The sequence below is a fragment of the Somniosus microcephalus genome, chromosome 9 (genome assembly GCF_052327205.1).
Source record: "Somniosus microcephalus isolate GS21.2 chromosome 9, FLI_Smic_1.0, whole genome shotgun sequence".
Lineage (NCBI taxonomy): Eukaryota > Metazoa > Chordata > Chondrichthyes > Squaliformes > Somniosidae > Somniosus > Somniosus microcephalus.
The window spans coordinates 233941026-233961595 of record NC_140995.1 but is presented as its reverse complement, the minus strand read 5'-3'; the positions used below and the strand labels follow the sequence as shown (position 1 = coordinate 233961595).

The window sequence follows — 20570 nt, the reverse complement described above, 5'->3', positions numbered from 1 at the left end:
TTCATCGGTAGCGCCCCAAGAGGGAAGCGGGGTGCTACTGGAAGCGCCCCGCCTCCCTCTTGGGGCGCTGCGAGTGAATATTGCATCGCATTACTGCAGGCCTTCCTCCCCTTCTTAAAGGGGAGGGGTCTTGCGCAGCGCGACCCAGCTGGGCCACCAGGGATCGGAGTGCCGGCAGCAGAGTCCGGCACTCAAGAGACGTGCCGGGCTCACGGAGCGCAGCCGGCTCACCACAGGGGCGCTGGTCAGGAGGCCGGGGACAGCAACGGGGGCGGGTGCTGGCAGGCAGCCAGCAACAAAAATGGCCGCCCGGCATCTCGCCTTTAATTAGTGCCGCCCCAGCCAAAAGGTAGGCTCCCCTGACCCCGTCGGACATAGCGTCCGGTGGTAAGTCAGGGGGCGCTACTGAAGATCGCGGCCGGGGCGCGAGTGGGGCGCTGCGCACGGTGATGACGTTGTGGCGTACCGATCACAGAACGGACACAATCCGCTTTCCGGTATTGAAATAAAGAAGATTGCCTTTCAAAAGCTAGGCTTTATTAACCTTGAAAAACCAATGATATACCTATCAATTCGTCCAATAAAAAGCGACGAGTTAGGAACGTAACTAAAGGTTTTTATTGACTAAATAATAGAGCCCACCCTCGTGGGTGATCGGGTCCAACAAGGAGGAATACCAGCCAGTCGACTACCTTTATACCTGGGCAGGTAGGTGGAGCCATGGGCGGAGTCGGAGGTGGTCAGCCCAGGTATAACAGCGCGACAAGAGGCGACCTCGTATCGTGATACAACAGTGATAACGGTGATAACAATACAACAGTGATAACTATAGTGTAACGATAAAAGTGGTTTACCACATTCACCCCTTGTTTAGATTTGAGTCCGGCGGGGTGAAGTGTACTACCAGTTCTGGTATGTCAGTCTGTCCGGAGGCCTCGTAAGCCTCTCCGATCGTCGCAGCGGCGGTGCTGCATTATCCGGTGTTGGTGCTGGTGTCTGCGTGGTCGGCGAAGGCTCGTGGGGTTCCGGCATGCCGTCTACCTGGGCTGGAATTGGGGGGGTGGTGGGGGGGGGTAAAGGTGGTGTCTCCGGAGTGCCCGAGGGTGCGAGGTCTCGTAAGGAGACAGTGTCCTCCCGCCCGTCTGGGTAAGCCACGTAGGCGTACTGGGGGTTGGCGTGCAGGAGGTTCACCCTCTCGACCAGGGGGTCTGTTTTATGGGCCCTCACGTGCTTTCGCAGCAAGACGGGCCCCGGAGAGGTCAGCCAGGTTGGTAGAGTGGTTCCCGTAGTCGACTTCCTGGGGAAAACAAACATTCGTTCATGGGGGGTGGCGTTAACGGCAGTGCAAAGTAGTGACCGGAGGGAGTGCAGCGCTGTCGGGAGGACTTCCTGCCAGCGGGAGGTTGGGAGGCCCTTAGACTTTAAGGCTAAGAGGACGGCCTTCCATACCGTCGCGTTCTCTCTTTCCACCTGGCCGTTCCCTCGGGGGTTGTAGCTGGTGGTCCTACTTGCTGCAATACCTCTCGCTAGTAGGAACTGCCGGAGTTCCTCGCTCATGAAAGAGGAGCCCCGGTCACTATGTATATAGTTTGGGAACCCGAACAAGGCGAAGAGGTCGTTCAGGCATTTAATGACCGTGGTACTGGTCATGTCTGGGCAGGGGAAGGCAAAGGGGAAACGGGAGTACTCATCAACAATGTTGAGGAAGTACACGTTACGGTCAGAGGACGGGAGGGGCCCCTTAAAGTCGATGCTCAGGCGCTCGAAGGGGCGGGTGGCCTTGATCAGGCTTGCTCTGTCCGGCCTAAAGAAGTGCGGTTTGCACTCGGCACAGGTCTGGCAGTTCCTGGTTATGGTCCTGACCTCCTCGATGGAGTAGGGCAGGTTGCGGGCCTTAATGAAGTGGTAAAGTCTGGTGACCCCGGGGTGGCAGAGGTCGTTGTGGAGGGTCTGAAGTCTATCACTTTGCGCGCTGGTGCATGTAATTCGTGACAGAGCATCGGGGGGTTCGTTCAGCTTACCTGGCCGGTACAAGATATCATAATCGTAGGTGGAGAGCTCGATTCTCCACCTCAAGATCTTGTCATTCTTGATTTTGCCCCTCAGCTTGTTATTAAACATAAAAGCGACCGAACGTTGGTCGGTAAGGAGGGTAAATCGTTTGCCTGCCAGGTAGTGCCTCCAGCGTCGTACCGCCTCCACAATCGCCTGGGCCTCCTTCTCGACCGACGAGTGTCGGATCTCAGGGCCCTGTAGGGTCCTTGAGAAGAAGGCCACCGGTCTCCCCTCCTGGTTAAGGGTGGCGGCTAGGGCGAAGTCGGATGCATCGCTCTCGACTTGGAAGGGGATGGACTCATCCACTGCGTGCATAGTGGCCTTGGCAATGTCTCCCTTAATGAGGGAGAAGGCTGCGCACGCTTCCTCCGTAAGGGGGAAGGATGTGGACTTCATGAGGGGTCTGGCTTTGTCCGCATAATTGGGCACCCATTGGGCATAGTAGGCGAAGAGCCCCAGGGTTCTCTTAAGTGCCTTAGGGCAGTGGGGGAGGGGTAGCTCCATGAGGGGGCGCATTCTTTCGGGGTCGGGGCCGATGAGTCCGTTCTCTACTACACAGCCAAGGATGGCAAGACGCGAGGTGTTAAACACACATTTCTCCTTATTGTAGGTGAGGTTCAGCCGTTGGGCTGTACGGAGGAATTTCTCCAGATTCACGTCGTGGTCCTGCCGGTCGCGGCCGCAGATGGTGACGTTATCTAGGTAGGGGAATGTGGCCTGCAGTCCGTTCTGGTCAACCATCCGGTCCATCTCCCTTTGGAAGACCGAGACCCCGTTGGTGACACCGAAGGGGACCCTAAGGAAGTGGTATAGGCGCCCATTCGCCTCGAAGGCGGTGTACTGGCGGTCCTCGGGGTGGATAGGGAGTTGGTGGTAGGCCGACTTAAGGTCGATGGTCGAGAATACGCGGTATTGTGCAATCTGATTGACCATGTCAGATATGCGGGGAAGGGGGTATGCGTCCAGCTGGGTGTATCTGTTTATGGTCTGGCTGTAGTCGATGACCAGGCGATTTTTATCGCCGGTCTTAACGACCACGACCTGGGCACGCCAGGGGCTGTTGCTCCCCTCGATGATGCCCTCCTTCAGGAGACGCTGCACCTCAGAGCTAATGAAAGCTCTGTCCCCAGCGCTGTACCGCCTGCTCTTGGTAGCGACGGGTTTGCAGTCGGGGGTGAGGTTAGCGAACAGGGAAGGTGGCGGCACCTTGAGGGTGGATAGGCTGCAGGTGTTACGCGGTGGGCGGTTTAACCTTCGCTGGTTGTCGACTGTGAGTGGGGGGAGGGGTCCACCGTATGCTAGGGTTACACTTTGGAGGTGGGATTGGAAGTCCAGCCCTAGTAGGACGGCAGCGCAGAGCTGGGGGAGGACGAGGAGTTTAAAGTTTTTATACTCTGTACCCTTAACCGACAAGGTCACAGCACAGTAGCCGCTAATGTCCGTGGCGTGGGACCTCGATGCCATCGAGATTCGGTTGCGCGTTGGCAGGACAGGGAGGGAGTAGTGGCTCACCGTGTCTGGGTGGATGAAGCTCTCCGTGCTTCCGCTGTCGAACAGGCAGGTCGTGGCGTGGCCGTTTACTTTGATGTCCATCATCGACTTGGACAGGTGGTGTGGGCGGGCTTGATCCAGAGTGACGGAGGCTAGCGTGTAGGTAAGCGAGTCGTTGTCGTCTGCGGGCGAGGCAGTCGTCGGGTCCGGGGGCCCGGTGGCAGTCGGGCGTGGTGGGTAAAATGGCGTCTCCCACGAGGTAGGACAAAATGGCGGAGAAGATGGCTGCCCCCATAACTCACATGAGGCACTATTGGGGTCGGTTGCCTTGATCAAAGATGGCCGCCCCCATGACTCACGTGTGGGGATACTGGCCTCAGTTGCCGTGAAAGAAGATGGCCGCCCCCACAGTTCGCATGAGGCACTGCTGGCCTCTGAAGATCCGCTCCTGCAGGCCTTAGAGAAGTGGCCTTTCTTCCTGCAGGTTGCGCAGGTAGAGTTCCTGGCTGGGCAGCGCGACCTCGGGTGCTTCTCCTGGCCGCAAAAGAAGCAGCCGGCGGCCCGATCGCGGGTGCCTGATGTCGGAGCCGGTACCGGGGGTGGCGGGCCCGGTCGGGTCCGGGACGCCGACGCTGAGGTAGGTCCCGGGGGCGGCGCTGCGAAGGGTATTGCGGTAGGGGTCGGGCCCGAGTCCCAGGGTCGCGAGCAGTACCTGGAAAACGCCTCCTGGTCCTGATGGGCCACCTCCAGGGAGAGAGCGAGGGCTTCAGCTTTGTCCAGGTCGAGGTCTTTAGCTTCAAGCAGTCTTTGCCGTGAGTAGTCGGACCGTAGGCCTTTCACAAAGGCATCGCGGATATTATCTTCCGTATTTTCAACAGCCGTCACCGCTTTAAAGTCACAGTTCCTGCCGAGTGCTCTTAGCGCCCGTAAAAATTCAGCTACAGACTCTCCTGGCTGTTGCGGGCGGGATCTTAGGAGGTGCCTGGTGTACATGTAATTTACCGGGCTGCGGTACTGCTGTTTCAGTAGGTTGATAGCGGCCTCGTACGTAGTCGTGTCCTGGATGAGTGCGTATACTCTCGGGCTCGCTTGGGCGTTCAGAAGTCTTAGTTTGGATCTCTGCGGGGCGCCGGATTCTTCCAGGTAGGATTCGAAGCAGTCCAGCCAGTGTTTGAAGTTGAGGGCTGCGTTTGCTGCCTGTGGGTTTAGATCCAGGTACGGTGGTTTGAGGGCTTGCAGCCAAGCCGGCTGGTGTGGCTGTGCTTCTGGGAGGGCTTCTGGCTGGCCAGTAGTAGACATCTTTAAAATTTAGTCAATAAAATTGATATACCTATCAATTCGTCCAATAAAAAGCGACGAGTTAGGAACGTAACTAAAGGTTTTTATTGACTAAATAACAGAGCCCACCCTCGTGGGTGATCGGGTCCAACAAGGAGGAATACCAGCCAGTCGACTACCTTTATACCTGGGCAGGTAGGTGGAGCCATGGGCGGAGTCGGAGGTGGTCAGCCCAGGTATAACAGCGCGACAAGAGGCGACCTCGTATCGTGATACAACAGTGATAACGGTGATAACAATACAACAGTGATAACTATAGTGTAACGATAAAAGTGGTTTACCACAACCAACAAGTACATGTTGAGCACCCAGTCTCAACCACTGTAAAAAACTGAATTTAAGATGGCCACCACAGGTCACATGGAATCAACTAACCAATAAGTTTACAGCATATATTTCAAGGCAGGAAAACAGGCAACCAATTACAATGCTTCTTATAAAACAAGAATAATCACCACATTCACCCCTCCTTTTAAAATATACTTCAACCTAGGTAGCCTTTACAGTTTACAATTAGTTATTTATGACTAGAGCAATACATGAATAATGCCTTCAACAATTTTAAAATTTTACTATTAATTTATTAATTATTTTAAAAGTCCATTTTTAATCGGTCGACGGGATATCTTGTTCGTGTCGACCTTCTTAGCCTTGATGGAGTTCCTTGCCCTCCCACACCAGGAGACACAGAAATATCTTCTGCAGGGAGGCTATCAATATCCCGATTATCAACGGTTTCCGGATTGGAAGTCCCATTAGAAGGTAGACTGGGAGGGTCATGAACATCCATCGGGGGCAGACTAAGAGAATTGTAAGTGTCTGCAATAGGATTGAAAATGTTCGTAGTATCTGTGACGACATCAACATTATCTGAATTATGGCTATTGTTAATGTCCTCAGGAGAGGGCTGGCCACCACAAGGAGCTAAGTCTCTAACTGAAACCGTACTTTCTTTCCCATCTTGGAATCGAATGTGAGCATATTGGGAATTTGCCTCCAATAGCTCCACCTCCTCCACTAAAGGATCATACTTTGACAGTCTAACATGGCGTCGGAGCAGCACAGGTCCCTGCATAGTAAGCCATGAAGGTACCGAATATCCCGTAGTGGATCTCCGTGGATAGTTGAAGAGCCTTTCATGGGGGGTCACATTAGTAGCCGTTGAAAGCAATGATCTAATGGAATGCAGGGCATCAGGCAGTACCATTTCCCACTGTGTATTCTTAAGGTTCCGGGATGTCAAAGCCAACATAACTGCCTTCCAGATCACCCCATTGTATCGTTTGCACTGTCCATTACCCTGGGGATTATATGGGGTAGTTCTGCTAGTAGAAATTCCCCAACTCTGGAGGTATTCCTTCAACTGGGAAGACATAAAAGAACTTCCCTGATCCGAATGGATATACGCAAGCATCCCAAAGATGACAAAAAGTTGAGTCAGACATTTAATAACTGTAGCAGCTGATACATCTGCACAAGGAAAAGCAAAAGGGAACCTTGAAAACTCATCCACAACAGTAAATATATATCGATTCTGAGTCGTTGAAGGAAGAGGCCCCTTAAAATCAACGCTCAGGCGTTCAAAGGGAGAAGTAGCCTTTATAAGATGAGCTCGTTGAGGCTTAAAGAAATTCGGTTTACACCGGGCGCAGACAGAACATGACGAAGTCATCCGCTTGACGTCTTCAACTGAAAAGGGCAAATTCTTACTGCGTACGAAGTGTATCATCCTCGTAACACCAGGATGGCACAAAGCATTATGAAGATTAATAAGCGTATCTCCGTGAAGCACAGAACAATAAGCCCTCGACAGCGCATCAGCGGCAACATTATCCTTCCCCGGACGATAGACTATATCGAAATGATAGCATGCCAACTCGATCCTCCACCTCATTATTTTATCATTCTTAATCTTTCCGAAATGTTTGACATCAAACATGAAGGACACAGATTTTTGGTCAGTTACTAACGTAAAATGTCGCCCAGATAAATAATGTCTCCATTTACGCAGTGCTTCTACTATTGCGTACGCCTCTTTCTCTATTGATGAATGTCTCTGCTCACTATTGCTCAGAGTACGTGAGAAAAAGGCCACAGGTCTTCCATTTTGGTTCAGGGTAGCCCCAATTGCAAAATCGGAAGCGCCCGTCTCAATCACAAAGGGAACCTGCTCATCAATAGAATGCACAACTGCTCCAAGGATATCCTTTTTAAGATTATCAAAACACATCCTGGCCTCCCATGATAGAGGATATGTCGTAACCCGAATAAGGGGCCGGATCTTCTGCGAGAAGTTTGCAATCCAATTAGAATAATAAGAAAACAGTCCAACAACTCGTTGCAAGGCCTTAGAATTAGTAGGGCAAGGTAACTCAATCAGTGGTCGCAGCCGTTCTGGATCTGGTTTAATCTTGTTTCCCGAGATAATATACCCCAGTAAATTTACCTCGGTGGTCGAAAAGATACACTTCTCTTTATTGAAAGTTAAGCCAACTTTTTCCGCAACTTGAAGGAATCTTTCTAGATTAAAATCGTGCTCCACCCTTGATTTGCCACACACCGTGATGTCATCTAAATATGAGAAGGTGTCAGAGAGAGAGTTATCACTTATAAAAGCATCCATTGCCCGTCGAAAACAGGCGACACCGTTAGTAACACCGAATGGTACTCGGCAAAACTGGTACAGCTTTCCGCCAGCTTCAAAGGCCGTATATGGTTTGTCCCTCTTAGCGATAGGAATCTGATGATAAGCACTCTTTAGGTCAATAGTGCTAAAAACCTTATATTGAGATACTTTATTGATAAGCTCATCAATCTTAGGCAGGGGGTACGCATCTAATTGAGTATACCTGTTAATAGTTTGAGAGTAGTCTATCACCATTCGCTTATGTCTCTCATTAGTGGTGACAACTACCTGTGCCCGCCAGGGCGAAAAACTAGGTTCAATGATTCCTTCCGATAAAAGACGTTGAACTTCAGAATTAATAAATTCTTTATCCTGACTGCTATACCTTCTTGACTTGGTAGGAATTGGCTTACAGTCCGGCATCAAATTGGAAAAAAGTGATAATGGAGAAATGAATAAAGAAGTTAATCCACAAATAGACAAAGGTGGCTTGGTTCCTCCGAAAGAAAGACTGAGGGACTCATGTAATTGAAGCACATCATGACCAATCAAAATGTCCACAGAGAGATTAGGCAGAACGGATAGGCGTATATCAGTATACATATTACCTAGGAGAATTAATTTCACAAGGCAACAACCAGCTACTTGTGAGGTGAGAGTCATCTGAGCCATACACACCTGATAGGAAACAGGCGAAATTTTCAAATGCTTCTCCCTCACAAACTGAAGACTTATAAAGCTCTCAGTACTGCCCGTATCTATAAGGGCCTTCACTTCTAACCCATTAACTTGGGCCATAACTATAGCTTTGTTTAGGCCATGGGAAAAGGCGGCAGAAACAGATGCAATAAACGCCCTATCTAAAGGCTGAATGGTCGCAGAGGAGGCAACCGATTTGCAAACACGTGCATAATGACCTCCCTTGCCGCATTTACTACACACAGCCTCCCGGGCAGGGCACTTCAGACGGGGGTGCCGGGCATTCCCGCAAAAATAACACTTCTGAATCCTAGAGGCAACAGCTGCCGAAGTAGAAACTGTTTCGGAATCTGGTAAACCACTCCTATTAAATCCATGTAACTCCCTTTCATCCGGAACTGCCGAAACCACGGTCGCAGGCCGATCAAAAAGAGCATAAGAATCCGAACTTCTCTGAGCCAAATCCAATGTAGAGGCTTGCTCAAAAGCACTCTTAAGATCCAAGGTCTTATTTTCTAATAACCGCTGACGAATTGATCTAGACAGTAATCCATTAATAAATGCATCCCGTACCGACTCTTCCTTATGTTCTTCTGCAGACATGGCCTTATAATTACAGTTAGCACCAAGGCGCCGGAGTGCTTGTAAATAAGCATCCAAGGATTCTCCTGCCTGCTGCCTACGGGCAGATAAAAGGTGACGTGCAAATACCTCATTTTTGGGTTTAACAAAAAAAATTTCCAACGTAGCAATAGCCAATTCATAAGTTTCACAGTCCAAAATATACTTATACACATCCGGAGCAATGTAGTTGATTAGTATATCCAACTTATTCAGAGATTGCTGATCCAACACACCCAAAAAGTTTTTAAATGTACGATACCAATGTTTCCATTGATCATCCACTCCTGCAGAATTAGGGTCAGCATTAAATCGTTCCGGTCGAAGATATCATTCCATTATAACAAAAGGTTAATAAATTGAAATAAAGAATAGATTGCCTTTCAAAAGCTAGGCTTTAATCACCTTAAAAAACCAACAAGTACATGTTGAGCACCCAGTCTCAACCACTGTAAAAAACTGAATTTAAGATGGCCACCACAGGTCACGTGGAATCAACTAACCAATAAGTTTACAGCATATATTTCAAGGCAGGAAAACAGGCAAGCAATTACAATGCTTCTTATAAAACAAGAATAATCACCACAGGTCCGTAGACTATAAATCAGGCGTCATGCCTTTAAGGATCACACCTTTAAGAAACTCGATCTGCAACATTGTTAAGCCCAGAGCGTGGGAGGAGCAGTCGAAGCTGTGCACTGATGAAAGAGAGTTGTACTTTGTGTAGTCTCTGACTCCATTTTGTGTTCAGCATGCAGCCTCAACAATTAAACCTTTTCTGTTGAACCTCTCCGAGTTCAGTATTTTTTGCTAGGAGTACGTAGACTCCTACATTGGTGACCCCGACGCTCAGGACGACTCCTAAGCGTAACCATGGCTGACACAAACGCAGTTTCTGTGAAGCTGCCGGAGTTCTGGGAGAACCTGGCCACCGCCTGGTTCCTTCAAGCCGAATCGCAATTCCGACTCCGCGGCATCACCGCCGACGCAACGATGTATGACTACCTCCTCGCCTCCCTGGGCAGCTCCACAATCACGAAAGTCTGGACAACACTACAAAACCCTCCGGAGGAAGGCAAGTACGCACATCTCAAGGCCGTGCTCATTTAAAAATTCACAGCCTCCCAATTCGTGCGCAACTGCCACCTCCTCGACCTCCCGGGCCTCGGTGACTCCACGCCGTCAGACTTGCTCTCACACATGCTTGCTCTGACCGACGAGAAACCGCCCGGCTCCCTCTTAGCAAAAAATATAAAAACAGATAGTAAGAGTTTTTATAGTTATATAAAAAGAAAAAGGGTGGCTAAAGTAAATGTTGGTCCCTTAGAGGATGAGACCGGGAAATTAATGGTGGGAAATATGGAGATGGCAAAAACACTGAATGAATATTTTGTATCAGTCTTTACAGTAGAGGACACTAAGAATATCCCAACACTGGACAAACAGGGGGCTATAGGGGGGGAGGAGCTAAACACGATCAAAATCACCAAGGAAGTGGTACTCGGTAAAATAATGGGACTCAAGGCGGATAAATCACCTGGACCTGATGGCTTACATCCTAGGGTCTTGAGGGAAGTGGCGGTAGGGATTGTGGATGCATTGGTAATAATTTTCCAAAACTCCCTGGACTCGGCAAAGGTCCCGGCAGACTGGAAAACTGCTAATGTAACACCCTTATTTAAAAAGGGCAGTAGACAGAAGGCTGGAAACTATAGACCGGTTAGCCTAACATCTGTGGTAGGTAAAATTTTGGAGTCCATTATTAAGGAGACAGTAACAGGACATTTGGATAATCATAATTTAATAGGACAAAGTCAGCATGGTTTTATGAAGGGGAAGTCATGTTTGACAAATTTGCTGGAGTTCTTTGAGGAAGTAACATATAGGGTGGATAAAGGGGAACCAGTGGACGTAGTGTATTTAGACTTCCAAAAGGCATTTGACAAGGTGCCACACAAAAGATTATTGCTTAAGATAAAAAATCACGGGATTGGGGGTAATATTCTGGCATGGATAGAGGATTGGCTATCTAACAGAAGGCAGAGAGTTGGGATAAATGGTTCATTCTCAGACTGGCAATCAGTAACTAGTGGTGTTCCGCAGGGGTCAGTGCTGGGTCCCCAACTCTTTACAATCTATATTAACGATTTGGAGGAGGGGACCGAGTGTAACATATCAAAGTTTGCAGATTATACTAAGATGGGAGGGAAAGTAGTGAGTGAGGAGGACATAAAAAACCTGCAAGGGGACATAGACAGGCTAAGTAAGTGGGCAGAGATTTGGCAGATGGAATACAATACTGGAAAGTGTGAGGTTATGCACTTTGGCAGGAAAAATCGTAGAGCAAGTTATTATCTTAATGGCAAGAAACTGGAAAGTACTGAAGTACAAAGGGATCTGGGGGTCCTGGTGCATGAAACTCAAAAGGTTAGTATTCAGGTGCAGCAAGTGATTAAGAAGGCCAATGGAATGTTGGCTTTCATTGCTAGGGGGATAGAATATAAAAATAGGGAGGTATTGCTTCAGCTGTACAAGGTATTGGTGAGACCGCACCTGGAATACTGCATACAGTTTTGGTGTCCATACTTAAGAAAAGACATACTTGCTCTCGAGTTAGTACAAAGAAGGTTCACTCGGTTAATCCCGGGGATGAGGGGATGGACATATGAGGAGAGGTTGAGTAGATTGGGACTCTACTCATTGGAGTTCAGAAGAATGAGAGGCGATCTTATTGAAACATATAAGATTGTGAAGGGGTTGGATCGGGTGGATGCGGGGAGGATGTTCCCGATGATGGGTGAAACTAGAACTAGGGGGCATAGTCTTAGAATAAGGGGCTGCTCTTTCAAAACTGAGATGAGGAGGAACTACTTCACTCAGAGGGTGGTAGGTCCATGGAATATGCTGCCCCCAAAAGCTGTAGAAGCTACATCATTACATAAATTTAAAACAGAAATAGACAGTTTCCTAGAAGTAAAGGGAATTAAGGGTTACGGGGAGCGAGCAGGAATTTGGACATGAGTCTAGGTTCGGATCGGTCATGGCCCTGTGGGTAACGGAGCGGGCCCAGGGGCCGTGTAGCCTGATCCTGCTCCTATTTCGTGTGTCTAATTCTGTTAGATTCAGGAGATGGTTCTGTGATAGTAGATTGGCGGTTAGGATCAGATCAGCCATGATCTTATTGAATGGCGGAGCAGGCTCGAGTGGCCGATTGGCCTACTCCTGCTCCTATTTCTTATGTTCTTATGTTCTCTTCCGCACGCTCTTTATCCGCCAACTACCTCCCAGCATCCGCCCGGCGATTGTGGCGTCCAGCCTCACGGACCTCGAGGCCCTGGCCGACGAAGCCGATAAGCTCCTGTCCGCCAGCTCCAACCACGCCGTCACCCCCGACCTGGCCTCCGCAGCGTCGGCGCGCGCTCCACCCTCTATCGCGCGGTCACACAGCTCGGCCACGAGGCCCCCACGTCCCCCAAGCCCTCCGACCCAGGGCTACTGCTACTTCCATACCCGGTTCGGCGCACGGGCACGCCGCTGCAGCCATCCCTGCACGTTTCCACCCGCCCCCACACCGGCCTACACGATGGCTGTGGGGCAAACAGGCGCGCTGCTGTACGTTACGGACAGCGCCTCCGGACGCCGCTTCCTATGTGACACGGGCGCGCAATGCAGCATCAACCCCGCGTCCGCCCTCGAGATCCAGCGAGGCGGCCGCGGCCCTGCGCTGGCTGCCGCCAACGGCACCGACATCCGGACGTACGGCACCCACACCGTCACCATCGACCTCGCCGGCCGCCGCTACCACTGGGAGTTTATCACCGCCAAGGTGCTCTCCCCGCTCCTCGGTGCGGATTTCCTGTGCGTCCACGGCCTGTTGGTCGACATGCCTCGGCACCGCCTCGTGGACATGAACACCATGTCACCTGTCCCGGGCGCCATGGCCCCCCCACAACCCGCCGAAATGGCGTGGCAGTGCTGCGCCCGCTCAACGGACGACTACTCAGCACTCCTGGCTGAGTTCCCAGCCCTCACCAACCCAACCTTCTCCGCGAAGGTTGCTAAGCACGGGGTAGAACACTTCATCCCCACCACAGGCCCACCGGTGTATGCCCACGCCCGCAGGCTGGACCCGGCCAAGCTGGAGATCGCGCGGGCCGAGTTCGCCACAATGGAACAACTCGGCATCATCCGCTGCTCCAACAGCCCCTGGGCCTCCCCACTCCACATTGTCACCAAACCCGACGGGGGATGGCGCCCCTGCGGGGACTACCGGCGCCTAAACAATGCCACCACACCGGATCGGTACCCCATACCGCACATTCAAGACTTCTCGGCTAGACTGGCCGGCCGCTCAGTCTTCTCCAAAGTCGACCTGGTGCGCGGTTACCATCAGGTGCCAGTCCACCCCACGGACGTTCCCAAGACGGCCATAATCACCCCTTTTGGGCTATTCGAGTTCCTCCGAATGCCCTTCGGCCTCAAAAACGCGGCCCAGGCCTTCCAGCGGCTCATGGACTCGGTCCTCTGGGACCTGAAGTTCCTCTTTGTCTACCTGGATGACATCCTGGTAGCTAGTTCCTCCAAGCAGGAACACATCGAGCACCTCCGCACCCTGTTCCAGCGGCTCAGTGAGCACGGGCTCATCATCAGCCCAGCCAAGTGCCAATTCGGCCTCAGCAGGATCGAATTCCTCGGCCACCACATCACGCAGGACGGAGCCATTCCCCTGCCCGCTAAGGTGCAAGCCGTCCAGCAGTTCCCCATGCCTACCACCATCAAAGGCCTCCAGGAGTTCTTGGGGATGATCAACTTTTACAACCACTTCATTCCCAGAGCGGCCTCCCTCATGCGGCCCCTATACGAAGCCCTCCGGGGTAAGAAAGACAGAATGGCGATCGAGTGGTCAGCGGACATGTTGACTGCTTTCGACTCGACCAAAAAGGCACTCGCCGACACCACCATGCTCGCTCACCCACAGCCCAACGCCAGGGTGGCCCTCACCACGGATGCCTCCGACCACGCGGTCGGCGCCGTGTACGAACAGTGGGTCGACGGGGCCTGGCAACCGCTGGCCTTTTTCAGCCGCCAACTGCGCTCCCCGGAGGCCAAATACAGCGCCTTTGACCGCGAGCTCCTCGCACTGTACCTGGCAGTCCGCCATTTTAGATTTCTTCTGGAGGGCTGCCCCTTCACCGCGTTTGTCGACCACAAACCCGACATTCGCGATGGCGAAATCTGCGAACCCGTGGTCAGCCAGGCAACAACGCCAGCTCGCCGCGGTGTCCGAATTCACCACGGACATCCGGCACATCTCCGGTCGAGACAACGTGGTGGCCGACTGCCTATCCCGCCCCGCCATCCACGGCGCCCACCTGGCAGTGGACTATGCTCAACTGGCAGCGGAGCAACGCACCGACCCCGATCTGCTCTGCGCGCCCACAACCCTCCCAGGGCTGCGACTGACCGACGTCGCCTGCGGCCCGTCCGCCGTCACAGTCAAATGCGACACCTCCTTGGCGCAACCCCGTCCCGTAGTCCCGGCGTCCTGGCGAAAACGGGTGTTCGACATCGTCCACGGCCTCTCACACCCCGGCACCCGCGCGTCCATTAGACTGGTGGCCAACCGATTTGTCTGGCGCGGCCTGCTCAAAGATGTGCGCGTCTGGGCCAGATCCTGCATAGCTTGCCAGCGTGCCAAAATCCACCAACACGTCAAAGCCCCACTCGAGGAGTTCACCGTGCCAGAAAGAAGGTTCGACCACGTCCACATCGACCTCGTCAGCCCCCTGCCGCCATCACAAGGTCACACGCACCTGCTGACAATCGTGGACCGTACCACCCGCTGGCCCGAGGCCATTCCACTGACGTCCACCACCACCGCCGACATCGCGAGGGCGTTCATCGGTACCTGGGTCGCTCGGTTCGGCGTCCCCTTCGACATGATGTCGGATAGAGGCCCGCAGTTCACCTCTGATCTGTGGGCCGCCATCGCCCGAAACCTCGGGGTGGCTGTTCACCGCACCACGGCTTACCACCCCCAAGCCAACGGACTGTGCGAGCGATTCCACAGGTCCATGAAGGCGTCCCTCCGCGCCAGCCTCAAGGACGAGGCTTGGATCGACCGCCTCCTGTGGGTGCTACTCGGCCTACGCTCCGCGGTCAAGGAAGACCTGCAAGCCTCGGCGACGGAACTCGTGTACGGCCAGCCGCTGTGCGTACCCGGAGAGTTCCTGCCCACCGCCATGACCCCCTGGTCGGCTGACCAGCAACGCCGCGCTTTCGCCAACCGAGCACAACAGTTCGCTCCGGTACCCACCGGCCGGCACGGCGAACCAGCAACCCGCGTACCACCTAGCCTGCACATGGCCAAATTTGTTTTCGTGCGCCATGACGCCCACCGAGGACCTCTACGGCCCCCATACGACGGACCCTACAAGGTACTCCAGACAGGGAACAAGTTCTTCCTCCTCGAAGTGGGCGGCAGAACTGACAAGGCGTCGGTCGACCGGCTCAAGCTGGCGCACCTAGAGCCCGACGAACCCGTTCAAGTGGGCCAACCCCCACCGCGGGGCAGACCGCCTAAGAGCCCGACGCGTCCGACCGCCCCGCTCCCGACACCAACCGCCAAGAGCCGTTCCGGCCGTGCCATCAAGCCGCCACGCCGGTTCGTACACTCCCTACTAGCGGATTCTGGGGGGAGCTGTGTGGCGTACCGATCACAGAACGGACACAATCCGCTTTCCGCTCCGTAGACTATAAATCAGGCGTCATGCCTTTAAGAAGGATCACACCTTTAAGAAACTCGATCTGCAACATAGTTAAGCCCAGAGCGGGGGAGGAGCAGTCAAAGCTGTGCACTGATGAAAGAGAGTTGTACTTTGTGTAGTCTCTGACTCCATTTTGTGTTCAGCATGCAGCCTCAACAATTAAACCTTTTCTGTTGAACCTCTCCGAGTTCAGTATTTTTTGCTTGGAGTATGTAGACTCCTACAACGTCATCGCCGGCGGCGCAGCACCATGGGGCGCTAATGGTTACCGCCGCCACTAACCTCCTGCTGAATTTTGCGAGAGGCGTTGGCGGCGTCGCACCCGGGCGCTAGTTGCTTTGCGCCTCGTTAGTGCCCTCTTAGGGCGCTAACGGGAGGCGCAAAGCAACCGAATTTTTAGGCCTAAATATCAAAGCTCAACATTTGCCTGCAGTAAAGGTGTGCTGCCACTAGAGGGGCTTGATCAATACCAAACCATAAGGCTGGCACATGGAGACAGACAGCGCTGGAATTTTATGTCACATCATTGATTAAAAACGGCCCATTAATCCTTTCAGGAGCCCGTGACAAACAAACTTGCAGTGTAGCAGGAAGTTTTAGTTTTTTCCTTTACTATGGAGGTTTGTGCTAGCATAGGTGTGGGTGCGGGAACTGTTGTTACATAGGCAAACAAGGCAGCTATTCTGCCCCAGTCACATCTCACAATGACCAATGAGATGAGTGACCGGTTAAGCTGCTTTGGTGATGATGGCTGAGGGAGAACTGTTAGCCAGGACACTGAGAGAATACCCTGTTCTTCTATGGATAGTACCATGGGATTTTAAAAAATATATAGTGCCCACCGTTTATAGCGGGCGTGTTGGTGTGAACGCGATTTTCCCACTATACATGGTGGACGCTGTAACTGAGAAATTTAAAAACAGCACTTTGGTTGAAAAGTGTACTTGCCTCCTTCCGCAGCCCATGTGAGAGCGTCGGGGCCGGGGTCCTTGTGTAACGGATGGCCAAGATCCTGGAGCTGGCCGGCAGCACAGGACAACAAGAAGTCGTGTAGCATCCCCTGAAAAGATGAGGAGCTGAACAAGCCAACAAGTAGGGTTTGCAGGAGTTCTAGAGATCCCCGAGGGGGAACTGGAAGCGGAGATGCTGCCATTACATATTTGAAAGAGTACAAGCAGTTCCAATTCTGCACTCATTATAAATGAGCAGTCATTTTCTTCTCATCCTTAAATAATGTAATTGTGAAAGGACTACCACAAACTTAATGGTAATCGCACTTTAATGAGGTGTGAGCAGCTGAGGCAAAAAATTATCCTGCTTGAACTGGCCGAAACAGTCGGTGCACTTAATATGTTTTAAGTGGCACCTTTGTAATTGATGCCTATGGCAATGGCAAATGGTTTTAGTACCATTTGCCCGATTATAGGCAGCTCTCTGGGATAAACGCGGATGGTGTAAGTCATGGGGACTGTATTTATAAAACTTTGATTGAGTCTCTACCGTGGTTGAAAAGTCAGCATGATTCTGCAAAAGCAGACACCACAGAATCTTTAACATTCACCTGAACCACCAGAACAGTTTGGTTTAACGTCTCATCCAAAGGACAGCACCTCCAACGATGCAGCCACCCTCAATACTCCACTGCTGTGTAAACCCAGACAATGTGCTCAAACGTACAACCAACTGACCCAGAGGCAAGTCAAACTAGGCCAAAAAATCAACCATCCACTCTGATATGTACCAGCTCATCCATCTACCCTCAGTTCATCGAGACTTCCTAACTGCTGGCCCTGAAATGGAGCTGGAGGATCATAAAGGGGGGGGGGTGGGAAATCACGACCCTGTCAGTAGTAATTGACTGACGCATATATTGCAGTGAAGGATTATTCTGTCATTTACCGTAACATCACCTCTTCTTCGTAAGTGTAGACCCGCAAGGGCTTGATGGAAGTCAGTATGGTGTAAACGCCAATGTCAAATTTCCTGTGTGAAGAAAGGGCTATGGTGAAAATTACTTTCCTGTGAATTTGGTAATTATGAAGAGATCATTTTCTAGGCAAATTTTCAGCTACCTATGCATCTTACTGTGGTATACACGTGTAAGTCAGTAATGCACCAGCAATAATGGGGAATGAACCAGTGCAGATAAGAGAAGTAAAAGTAAGGGAACATCTAGGCAATAGTGAGCATAATATAATACGCTTTAAGATAATAATTGAGAAGGACATAGGTATGACAAAGGCCAGTGTAATAGATTGGAGAAAAGCTGATTTTGAGGGACTGAGAATAGAACTTTGGAAAATAATATGGACAACAATATTGGCAAACAATGATGTAGAACAGCAATGGGAAACATTTTAAACGGTGTTCAACAGAGTCCAGGAAAAATATATTCCGCTAATAAACAAGAACAAGCTAAACACTAATGAGACACCGTGGATGAATAAAGCCATAAGGGAAAAATTGAGGATAAGGAAAGAGACATAAATTAAGTACATGAACAGCAGGGGAGAGCATGATAAAGGAGCATATGAAGGGATTAGGAGAGAAGTCAAAAAACAATTAGGAAGGCAAAGAGGAAATATGAAATTAAATTATTAAGGAATATAAAACAAAATAGTAAAATATTTTACAGGCACATAAATTAAAAAAGGAAGGTCGGGATGGGAATAGGGCCACTAAGGGATAGAGAGGATAATACCATAGGCAGCAATAGAGAGATGGCAGAAATATTAAATAATTACTTTGCTTCAGTATTTACCAGGGAGATAGAACAGATGGAGATGACATCGGATGATGCGATTAGTAATGAGTTAACTGCATTTAAAATAAAACGAGGAGATATACTAAATAAACGAATGAAACTCAAAGAGGATAAAACCCCTGGTCCAGACGGATTACATCCGCGCATTTTAAAAGAATCTAGGGAAGAGGTAGCAGAGGCATTACTACACATATTTAGTTTTTTTTTATTCGTTCAAGAGATGTGGGCGTCGCTGGCAAAGCCAGCATTTATTGCCCATCCCTAATTGCCCTTGAGAAGGTGGTGGTGAGCCGGCTTCTTGAACTGCTGCAGTCCGTGTGGTGATGGTACTCCCACAGCGCTGTTAGGCAGGGAGTTCCAGGGTTTTGACCCAGTGACGATGAAGGATCAGCGATATACTTCCAAGTCAGGGTGGTGTGTGACTTGGAGGGGAACTTAGAGGTGATGGTGTTCCCACGCGCCTGCTGCCCATGTCCTTCTAGGTGGTAGAGGTCGCGGGTTTGGGAGGTGCTGCCGAAGAAGCCTTGGTGAGTTGCTGCAGTGCATCTTGTAGATGGTACACACTGCAGCCATGGTACGCCGGTGGTGGAGGGAGTGAATGTTTAAGGTGGTGGATGGGGTGCCAATCAAGCGGGCTGCTTTGTCCTGGATGGTGTCGAGCCTCTTGAGTGTTGTTGGAGCTGCACTCATCCAGGCAAGTGGAGAGTATTCCATCACACTCCTGACTTGTGCCTTGTAGATGGTGGAAAGGCTTTGGGGAGTCAGGAGGTGAGACACCCGCCGCAGAATACCCAGCTTCTGACCTGCTCTTGTTGACACAGTATTTATGTGGCTGGTCCAGTTAAGTTTTTGGTCAATGGTGACCCCCAGGATGTTGATGGAGGGGGATTCGGCAATGGTAATGCCATTGAATGTCAAGGGGAGGTGGTTAGACTCTCGCTTGTTGGAGATAGTCATTGCCTGGCACTTCTGTGGTGCGAATGTTACCCGCCATTTATCAGCCCAAGCCTGAACATCATCCAGGTCTTGTTACATGCGGGCATGGACTGCTTCATTATCTGAGGAGTTGCGAATGGCGCTGAACACTGTGCAGTCATCAGCGAACATCCCCATTTCTGACCTTATGTTGGAGGGAAGGTCATTGATGAAGCAGCTGAAGATGGTTGGGCCTAGGGCACTGCCCTGAGGAACTCCTGCAGCGATGTCCTGGGGCTGTGATGATTGACCTTAAACCACCACAACCATCTTCCTTTGTGCTAGGTATGACTCCAGCCAGTGGAGAGTTCTCCCTGATTACCATTGACTTCAGTTTTACTAGGGCTCCTTGATGCCACACTCAGTCAAATGTTGCCTTGATGTCAAGGACAGTCACTCTCACCTCACCTCTGGAATTCAGCACCTTTGTCCATGTTTGGACCAAGGCTGTAATGAGGTCGGGAGCCGAGTGGTCTTGACGGAACCCAAACTGGGCATCAGTGAGCAGGTTTTTGGTAAGTCCCGCTTGATAGCACTGTCGATGACACCTTCCATCACTTTGCTGATGATTGAGAGTAGACTGATGGGGCGGTAATTGGCTGGGCTCGATTTGTCCTGCTTTTTGTGGACTGGACATACCTGGGCAGTTTTCCACATTGTCGGATAGGTGCCAGTGTTGTAGCTGTACTGGAACAGCTTGCTAGAGGCGCAGCTAGTTCTGGAGCATAAGTCTTCAGCACGATAGCCGGGATGTTGTCGGGGCCCATAGCCTTTGCTGTATCCAGTGCACTCAGCAGTTTCTTGATACCATGTGGAGTGAATTGAATTGGATGAAGACTGGCTTCTGTGATGGTGGGGACCTCAGGAGTAGGCCGATATGGATCATCCACTCGGCACTTCTGGCTGAAGATGGTTGCAAACGCTTCAGCCTTGTCTTTTGCACTCATGTGCTGGACTCCACCATCATTGAGGATGGGGATATTCATGGCGCCTCCTCCTCCTGTTAGTTGGTTAATGGTCCACCACCATTCACAACTGGATGTGGCAGGACTGCAGAGCTTTGATCTGATCCATTGATTGTGGGATCGCTTAGCCCTGTCTATAGCATGCTGCTTCCGCTTTTTAGCATGCATGTTAAGCTGTGTTGCAGCTTCCCCAGGTTGGCACCTCATTTTTAGGTACGCCTGGTGCTGCTCCTGGCATGCCCTTTTACACTCCTTATTGAACCAGGGTT

General features: G+C 51.2%; 1 protein-coding gene across 4 annotated transcripts in view; it reads right to left on the bottom strand.

Moving 5' to 3' along the window:
• The window catches only part of LOC147113128 (putative tubulin polyglutamylase ttll-15), a 223277-nt gene that overhangs the window by 54695 nt on the left and 148012 nt on the right, over positions 1 to 20570 (bottom strand). For all 4 annotated transcript variants that reach the window (XM_085998021.1, XM_085998022.1, XM_085998024.1 and 1 more), the window contains exon 7: positions 17497 to 17580. In XM_085998021.1, coding sequence (XP_085854147.1) covers positions 17497 to 17580 — 84 coding nt within the window. The remainder of the gene's footprint in view (positions 1 to 17496; positions 17581 to 20570) is intronic.